The sequence below is a fragment of the Myiozetetes cayanensis genome, unplaced genomic scaffold, assembly GCF_022539395.1.
Source record: "Myiozetetes cayanensis isolate MyiCay16 unplaced genomic scaffold, myiCay2020 scf35, whole genome shotgun sequence".
Taxonomy (NCBI): Eukaryota; Metazoa; Chordata; class Aves; order Passeriformes; family Tyrannidae; genus Myiozetetes; species Myiozetetes cayanensis.
This window is the reverse complement of record NW_026087577.1, coordinates 359,744-369,251: the sequence shown is the minus strand read 5'-3', so window position 1 is coordinate 369,251 and position 9,508 is coordinate 359,744. Positions and strand designations below refer to the sequence as shown.

At 59.5% G+C, this 9,508-nt stretch overlaps 1 protein-coding gene across 1 annotated transcript; it reads right to left on the bottom strand.

Moving 5' to 3' along the window:
• Positions 1-936: 936 nt before the first annotated feature.
• RHBG (Rh family B glycoprotein) lies at positions 937-7,454 on the bottom strand. Its single transcript, XM_050327850.1, has 10 exons — positions 7,233-7,454; positions 5,630-5,816; positions 5,062-5,212; positions 4,767-4,920; positions 4,289-4,455; positions 3,949-4,086; positions 3,644-3,777; positions 3,360-3,481; positions 2,779-2,852; positions 937-2,334 (listed from the first exon to the last, which is right to left on the bottom strand). Exons 1-10 carry the CDS (start codon positions 7,411-7,413, stop codon positions 2,269-2,271), a joined length of 1,374 nt encoding a protein of 457 aa, XP_050183807.1. The 5' UTR covers positions 7,414-7,454; the 3' UTR covers positions 937-2,268.
• Between the last annotated feature and the right edge of the window lie 2,054 nt (positions 7,455-9,508).

The following is a 9,508-nucleotide window of genomic DNA, read 5'->3' as shown; positions in this document are numbered from 1 at the left end:
ATCTGTTCCTCAAACTGCCATCATTATGTTCAACTTGGGGAAGAAAACGGCCCCTACAGAGAGGCAATTTGTTCGCTGACTAAACCTTTCAGGCTCTCGCCGTCCCAGCTTCCCTCGGCCGCTGCACGGGCGAGTCCTGCGCTCGCAGCCGCCTCGCTTAAACAACCCGCGGGGATGGGAAAACGGGCGTGGGGAGGGCGCAGGGCTCCCCTAATCCGATTACAGAACATAACAGCCTTTCAGAGGGGCCGGGCGAGGAGAGGAGGAGGAGGAGGGAGGAGGTCCATATCACACCCGACCCCGGCGTCTGGGGGTCTCGCAATGATCTCACTGGAGGGGCTTTTCTTCCCCCGGTCGCAGTGGGTCGCTTTTCAACTGCGCTGCGAGGAGATCGGAAAGGAGAAAGGGGCTGCCTGGGAAAGGGGAGGAGAGGGCTGGGAAGGAGGTGAGGTGGGAAGGAGTGGTGCGGGGCCGGGGTGAGCGCTGCAGGCTGGGCGGGACGGCCGGAGTCCCTTGCTGGGCACCAGCCCTCGTGCCGCTTCTCCTTCTCACCCCCTACCCCTGCGACGTGGCACAGGGTGTGTGTCACGGGGGCACGGACGCGGGGACGTGTCCTCCCCTGCGGCCTGAACGCGGCGTGGAGCTGTGGTTCCAGCAGAAACCCTCAGCGCCTGCAGTGGCAGCAGAAACGGAGCCGGCTGACCCACTTCCACTGCGTTTTGCCGTGGAATTTCAGTGGCACCAAAGCATTCAATGTGCTGATTTCACCACTTTTCTGTAACGAGCCACGAAAGTGGAAAGAAGTTAAAGTGATGTTTTGACTTATATCAAAGCAAGAAGTTTGGGCTTTCTGCTGTGTTTTAAAGTGGTGCTTTATTATCACCTGCAAACAAATGCTTTTCATTAAATTTTTTAAATTATTTTTTGTATCTTTGGTGCAGTCAGTGAAAGAAAACCTGCGTGCTTCAACAGCAGCAGGCATCAGAACACGATGGTCCCACCTGTGGCCACTTTGGATGGGCTGCAAAGCACTTACCCCGAACTTCACTGTCCTGGCCCTGCAGACCCCCGCCCCTCTGCGTGGGGTGGGGCTGTGACCCCCTCCCAGGGGACGGTGCTGGCAGCTGGGGACACCTGTGCCTGCGGGAACGCCCCGTGGTGAGCGCTGGAGTCTGGCACAGGAGGTGTGAAAGCATCTGGCAGCTGCCCCAGGCTTGTGGGAGGGGGGACCCCAGGGTCTCCCCCCCACCAGGGACCCCTGGCACAGCCACCATCACCCCACTGAGAGTCCTCTGGGGCTGTGCCCATGCTCCACTTGCTGCAGGACCACTCGAGCTGCCACAGTCCCGAGGTGCTCCAACCTCCTCCCAGGCAGCTTTGGGGGCTGCTGGCCATGCCTGGGGCAGGCAGATGAGGTGAGGGCCCCTCTGTGGGGGTGTGTGGGGATGGCTGCAGTAGCCAGGGAGCATCCCTCTCCCAGTGGGGCCGAGGGCTCAGGGAGTACCTCCTTGATTTGAGGAGAGGGGTCTTCTTTTGTCCCAGCCCCTGGCACAAGGTGGTGAGAGATCAGGGGAAGGCAGGGGTCACCTCTGTGTTGGGGACCCCGGTGTCACCCTGCTCCTGCCCCTGGGTGCTGGCTGATCTGGCTGTCCCACCCTCCAAGGCACTGTATTGGGTGGCTATGACAACCTATGAAACCCACATCATGGGCAACAATCTTTGGGATGCATGGGGGGCTGGGGGGCTTTTCTTTCTTCCCTGGAACCACACCTGAAGGAAACAGCCAGCAAAGGTGCTGTGGGAATTCACTGCCAAATCCCAAAGCTACAAAAGATCTGAGGTTTTTAATTGTTGTGTGCAAAAATGTCTGTAGAAACTCTTTGCTGCTTTCTGTGCAGCCTCCTGTGCCCCTTCTCCAACACCAGCACCCACCCCCATTGCATTCATCCCTTCAGAGAGCAGCAGATGGGGAAACTGAGGCACAGAGCAGAGAGGGAAGGTGGCTGAGCCAAGCCTGAAGTGTCCCTGGAGAAAGCTGGATTGCTGCCACAGAAACACCTGCATCACTGCAGCATCTCTTCACCCTGCAAAGGCCTGTGGGCACCTGGCTTCTCCCAAAACATTTGGGACCAGGAACTGGCTCCCACATGGGGATAAGGTGGTTGTCTCCAGAGCAGGTTGCTGGGAAGTTCAGGTAGCCAAAAGTCACCTGGCAATGGCAGAGGGTTCATCCTGGTGATGCAGGACCTCACTAGGGATTTGGGGTCGTTACACCAAGGTGCTGATGCCCGGCTCCATCCCACCTGTCCTGGGGTCACATCCTTCCTTGTCCACCTGCACCGAGACAGAGACGTGGAGAGGGGCAGAAATGGGCCCTGCTCAGGGTAGATCGGGGTTGAATGGGGGCAGGAGGAAATCAGATTGGATACTGGGGGAAAATCCTCATGGAAAGGGCTGTGCATCCCTGGCAAAGGCTGCCCAGGGCACTGGTGGGGTCATCATCCCTGGAAAAATGGTGTGGATGTGGCACCTGGGGACATGGTTTGGTGATGGCCTTGGCAGTGCTGTGGGGATGGCTGGACTCGATGGTTTTAGAGAGCTTTTCCCACCCAAAGCCAGGCAGTAATTCTATGATTCCATGACAGGGACATTTACTGCAGCTCTGCCCAAAACGCTGCTGCAAGAGGAGGGAGGGTATCGGCTGCCTGACTCCTGTAACCCCCCATCTTTTTTTTTTTTTTTTTTTTTTTTTTTTAACCAGAAAATAGCGAGCTTTACCTCCCAGAGGATGGTCCTTTCCAGGTTTCCCTTGTCCGGGGGAGATCTCAGCGCCTTGGTTTTCAGGACGGCTCCTGAGGATGCCGAAAGCCGGGCGAGGGCGTCTGAGAGCGGGGCGGCCGCTGCCCGGGCTTCCCCTGACATCTAGCGGCAGCGCCGGGCTGGGCGGCGGGGAGCCCCGGACACGGGGGGAGCCCCGGACACGGGGGGAACACGGCCCCGAGGGGAGCACGGCCCCGGGGAGAGTCCCAGCCCCGAGGGGAGCCACGTTCCTGAGGGCAGAATGGCACCGAGGGAAGCCGTGGATAGCCGCCACCCCGGGGGGAGCACGGTCCTCTGGGGAGCCTCAACCCCGAGGGGACCACGGCCCCGTGGGAGCCCCCGGCACCCGCGGGGAGCCTCGGCCACGGAGGGTGCCCGATCTCGAGTCTAACCCCGGCCCCGGCGGGTTTGCTCAGCACCGAGCACGTCCCATGGGGACGCTCTGCTTTGGGACTGCTCCTGCCTTCTCTCCCCCCTAAAACCACCAGTTCTCCCGCCCCTCAAACCCTCCACCTCGTCACCCCAGAGGCAAAACTCACCCGTGAGGCAGCCCCCGAGCGTGGCGAGCAGCAGGGTGAGGGGCAGGGCGCAGAGCTGCCAGAACGCCTGGTCAGCGGCCGACCGGCTGCCCTGGGCCACCAGAGGGAACACGAGCTCCAACCTGAGAACCGGAGAGCTTTTTGGGGAGCTTGTTCTGCCTGGCTTGTGCCCCTAAGGGGGTAATGTCACAGAGGGTGTGTGGAGCATCCCGGGGCTCTGGGCTCACGGTGGCCCCAGCTTGATGCATCAAGTCACCGGCACCCCTGATTCTGGCTCTTCTCACCTGTCACCGAAAGTGTCTGCAGTGGCCAGCAGTGTCAGCAGCACCCCCAGCAGGGCACCCAGGATTCCCGGTAGCCCATGGACGTTGTGGACCCCACATGTGTCCTGGATCTTCATCCTGGAGTGCAGGACAGGCTGGGGAGAGCACAGGGAAGAGCTGGTGTTGGGAAGGAGGTCGGGTTGCCTGGGGAGGCTGCGCTGCAGCTCCGTGTTTGCAGGTTTGGGAGCTGCAGGTTGGTGATGCAGCTGCCCCCAAGGGTCCCCTGAGCTGGGATCGGTGTCGTTGGCTGTCCTGAGGTGACTCACCGTGAAGAATCTGAAGCCAAGTGGGCAGATCAGGCCGGCCAGAAACCCCGCGATGAGGGCCCCAAAGGGGGTGACCAACATCTCCCCAGCCATACCCATCACGGCAGCACCAGCCAAGGTGGCATCCTGGATCTGAACCTGATGGAGCAGGACACAATCAGGGGAACTGGCTCCGGGGAGGACACCAGCACGGGGCTGGGGGAGGTTGTCTTCCCCAGGGAACATCAGAAAGCCTAACAGACATCCCCTCTTACCCTGAGTGTGTTCACACTCACTGTCCCATGTAGGACAGGGCGTGGGCAGAGTGTGAGACTTGGGTTTGTCCCAGGAGAGGACCTACCATCCGTGGGGTGCTCTCCTCGTAGAGGACAGGAGACAGGATGACGGTGGCGATGGTACTGGCCACCAGTGAGAAGTAGGTGTTGAGCACTGCCCAGGGCTCAGCACTGTCATCAGCAGTGGTGGCTGAGGTAAAGCTGGGCCAGAAGGTCCACAGGTAGATGGTTCCTGCAGGAAAGTGAAAACAGGCAAGTTTTGAAGGTGGGGTTGATCCCTTATGGGAAAGAAACTTCTTGCTAGTGCCAGGAGCTTTGAGTGGCCACAGCGAGGGTGGTTCAGGTCGGACATGAGGCAATGCTTCTTCTAGGAGAGGGCAGTGCAGCCTCAGGACAGGTTCCTGGGGAGAGGAAGGACCTCTGTCCTGGGTGGTTTGCAGGAATCTCCTGGTCAAAGCCACAGCCTCACTATCCTGGTTGTTGGTGATGGCCCTTCCGCCACCAACCCCGTGACTCTGGTTTTGTAGGGTTTGAGCTCCGTACCAACCACAGCAAAAACATCCGGCTGGTGCCCCACGTCCTGCTGGTCCTCCCTCTTCCTCTTGTCTGTAGGGGGTAGGTGCAAGACCCGTGAAACCATCAGGCCAAAGTAAGCCCCGAAGACGTGGACAGTCAAGGAGCGCCCGCTGTCGCTTACCTGGTGAGTACAGAGAAGCACTGAGCAGGAACTGGGGATAAGGGATTTATCTCTATACACGAATCAGGACAAGACATGAGGAACCTAAACCCATGGACACACCTTTTGCGGTGCCTGCCCCCCTCCCAGCTGGTGACTCACCCCCATGAGGCTGAGCAGGATGTATTCATTGAGGGTGCAGACGGTGACTTCCAGCAGGGCCAGCAGCAGCATCTGCACAGGGTTCACCCTGCCCAGGACAGCTCCGGTGGAGATCAGAACGGCTGCAGTGCAGAAGTCAGCACTGACCACGCTGGGAAGAAGAGGGGAGGTGTGGGGCTGGACCTGGCACTGCTGGGGCAGGAGCACAGGAGCTGGGGACAGCAGGAATGGGGGGGACAGGAGCAGAGCCCACAGCCCAGACCCTGCGTCCCACCAGCCCTGCAGGCTGAACAGGCAGCCTGAGCCTCGCGGTGTTGGTGACAAAGGGACAGCCGGGCTGGAGGCAGGAGAGGGTCCGTGTACCCCCCTAAATACCTGGCTGTAGCCTTGGCAGTGCTTACATGGCCCTGACTAGTGTGGCACTCAAACCACCCCGAGGCCTGGTCCTCCTTGTCACCAAACTCCTTCTGCAAAGCAGAGCTGTGAGTTTTACAGAGGAGGGAGCCAGTGTGCCAGGGCTGGACTGGGCTGAGCATGTCTGGACAGCAGCAGCTCCCTCCCGCCTTACCTCCGGGCTCCCACGTAAATTTTGCCGTTGAGGAAGAAGTACAAAAACCCCTGGATCAGTATGGCCCACTGGATGGCAAAGGACACGAGGAGGATGCTGATGACCACACTGCCTGGCCCATAGCGGCCGAGGAAGGCCACCAGGAGCCCAAAGCCGAGGAGCACTTGGAGGTGGACATCCCGAAAACCTGGGGGAGGAGAGGGCAGAGGGTGGGTCTGGGGGTGTTGAGCTGGTCCTCAAGAGGACTAGGACACCCCCTGCTCTAACAGGTTTGGGGTAGCAGAGGCTTCAGTGCATATAAACCAGCCTCACTCCACTGATGTGTCTCTGGAACTGTGGTGGATCAGGCCCTGGATCTCCCTTGGAGATCTGTAGCAGAGAGTGGGAGCAGCTGTGGCTTGTGCTGGTGACAGGTAAAGCTGTCCCTGCCTGATGCAGCCAAGTCACCCCTTGCTGTGGCTCCTTGTCACCCTGTCTGCAGCCATCCAGACATCTCAGGACACTCACAGGGTTCATCCAGCAGCCCAGACACCTCCTGCAGTGGCTGAGAGCCGTCTGCACCCATTACACCAGCGTGAAGGTGGGTCTGAGATGTCAGCCTTCCTCCCAGGATCTCGTTGCTGCCCCCAAAAGCACCACATCCCACTTCATGGGATGAAGACAGAGGAAGGATGAACAGAAAAATGGGACCAGTCTGGTGGCAAGCCAGAGGATGGAGGGACTAATTTCGCTTGAGCTAAACGCCCTTTGCACCTCTTTGTGCCGACAGCTGTATCCGGTCCTTCCCCGTGAGTCACTGCCTGGGTGGGGCTACGTGGGCAGGTGAAACCGGGAGAACCTGCCCCTGCCCAGCGGCTCAGCTCCACCCCCTCCCTCAGCCAGGGCATCCGGAGGCTCCTCTCGCATCTCCCATCAGAAGGCCACAGTCAGCCCCTCATCCCTCAGCCGGGATGAGATCCACAGCAGTGCCCAGCGTGCAGGAGGATGCTCCCCGCGGGGCAGACCCGCAGTGCCCAGCGTGCAGGAGGATGCTCCCCGCGGGGCAGACCCGCAGTGCCCAGCGTGCAGGAGGATGCTCCCCGCGGGGCAGACCCCCAGCCCCGTGTTGGACCCTGTGGCAGCGCCAAGGGAGCCGAATCCTCTGTGTGCAAGTCCCTCAGCACTGCAAAACCCAGCGGGTGGATGGGAAGCTTTGCAGACCCCGGGGCACGAGGAAGCAGCTGCCGTGCTCCCCACAGGGGATGGGAGCACGATCCTGGGTTTGTCACTGCACACACTGAACCCCTCTAAACTCCAACCTGGTGAAACGCGTGTCCTGCACCCAAATATCCCTATTTTGGGGATGGCTCTGTCCAAGCACGTGGGAAATCTTTGCACTACATCTGCTTTCCGCCCTCTACTCCCTCCTTGGTGGGATGCACCGGTACCCCAACCCTGCGGTGTGATGTTCCCCCTCTGATTAACTCGGGAGTCCAATCCAGAGCTGGACGCTGTGACAGGATCTGCATCCTGGACGGAGCGTGGTGACATCCTGTGCCACCCCCTCAGCAGCACCTGGGGACTACAGAGCCCCTCTGCATCCACGGGCACGGGGGGTACTCACGGGGGTGCTGGAAAGCCGAGTCCTGGTTTCTCCGGCTGCAGTTCAGCTGCGGGGAACAGAGGCTGGAGCTGCTCTCTGGGCTGTACCGGACAAAGACAGCGAAGAGGAGGATGTTGAGGATTTGGAGGAAGAAGCACAGCCCGGAGAGCCGAAGCCTTGAGGCAGCGCTGTGCTCAGGCATGTCCAGGGGGGCAGCCAGGGCAGGGGGAAACCCCTGCGGATGGGGGGACACGAGGAGAGCCACGCTTGGGCTGCAAACTCCGCCTGCCAAAGCCGCTGCCAGGTCCTGCCCTCGCCTCCCGCGCTTCCCACGGTTGGAAGAGGCTGCCGGGAGCGGGACGGCGCTGCCAACACGGAAACTCCGGGCTGGCTTCCCTGGCACGGCTCCACACCCGGCTCTGCCACGCCAGGTGGCTCAGGCCACTGTGCCGGGAAGTGCATGGGGCGTGTGGTATCGGTGTCCCTGCTGGACTTGGGACAGGGGGTGGCAGGAGCTGTGCTGGGGTCTGGATGTTCAGCATTCGAGAAACGTTATGGTTTGGGGGACTGGGTCAGGGAGAGGAGGTAGGGACTGATCTGCTGCGGAGGTGCTGGGCTTGACAGAGCTCAGCAAAGCCAGGGTAAAACTCCCTGTTTAGAGGGGAAAATGATAGTTCAGGGGGGCTTTGGAGAGGAGATTTCCTGTGAAAGGAGGAGGAGAATCTACCCCTTGAAAAACAAGGGCAAGGAGATGAATCAGGGGCTGCTGATAGGAGCAGGGGGAGCTGAGCACAGGGGTTGCCTTCAGTTTTCTTTGATGGCTTCAATTTTCTTTGATGGCTTCAATTTTCTTTGACAGCTTCTACTTTTGCAGAGGGCTTTGTGATACACCGAGAGCGGGTGCAGATCCCAAAAAGGGAGAGGAAGAGAGAAGGAGCCAAGAAGTAAAAGACAGTTTGGGAAGTGACTTGAGTAACTCATTTCCACAGAGTTGGGCCAAACTATGATCTCAGATAAGCAGCATCAAGCTGGGGTCATGCCCTGACGCCAACGGGATGGGGAAGGGGGATGAGTCACTTTTGCAGTGACCCTACAAGTATCCTGCTTTGGGCTGTGGTTTTGTGAGAGCCAAGGGCTGTAGCTATTTGCCTTCACTTGGGAAAGATGTGAGAAACACTCAGCTCGTCTGTGGTACCGCAGATCTGGGAATCAGCATCCTCCAGCCAAGGAGCCTGGGCTGCTGCTGGGACGGATCAGGACCTGCTTCTGCAGCCGTGGGCGTGGGAAGTGTGATGGAGGGAGATCATGGGCTCTCTGAAGAGCCATGGAGCCACCAGATAACTGTGGGGAGCTGCAGGGGAGGAGCTCCCAGTGCTGCTGTGGTTTAGCCTTCCTCTGCCCCAGGGGAGCAAAGCTGTGGCCACCTTTTACTGATCAAAGCGAGCCAAAACTCTGACCATTCTGACCTGGGAGAAGCTCGGGGGCTTCCAATTCAGCCTGCTGGCATCAAAGTTGGTGCTCCTCCTTGAAGAGGGGCTGGGAGCAGCGGGGAGCATGTGCAGGGCTAGGGCCCAGTGCATTCCCTGGTGCCTCTCCCTGGGAGGGTTGTTTGCTGTGCCGTGTGTGATCCGCAGCCAAGCCAGGATCACTGTGTCCTTTGGTGCCAGGGACAGTCACTGCTTGTCCTGTGTTTCCCCTGAGAAGAGCTCCCTCCACCCTTGGAGATGGACCCTGGGGGAGGGAGAAGATGGTGGAGCCCAGAACACAGTCCCATTGTGTGCCTGTGTTTTGGTGCTGGCCCAGGGTGGTGACAGGGAAACCTCCCTGATGCCTTTTCACAGGCAGCATAAGGCCAGTGGGGTGAAAGAGTGGTGGGGGACCCCCCCTTTACACAGCCCGTGGGAGCCCCAAGGGGTCGGAACTTCTTCCCCCCCCCCCCCCCCACTGGTGACTGGGGTGGGTATAAAATTAACCACTGCCCTGATGTGTGTGGGATCACAGAGCACTGTCCCAGCACGGGGTGCCGATGCCGAGCAGAGGCTCTGCAGGCCCAGGAGCTGCTGGAGCCCGGTGCAGAGCTGTATTTTCCCTGAATTCCCAACACTGTGGCCTGTGGATAAAGGGATGTTTGTTAGCCGGGCACGCTGTGTTTTGCAGAGCAGAACAATAAAGAGAAAGACACTCACAATGGGAAATTGTGCTTCCTCCTCCCTGTGCGTTCCTCGGGGAGGTGTTGGAGAGGCAAAAAAAAAAAAAAAAAAAAAAGGAGAAGAAAGCGGGAAGAGCCGGTGACAGGG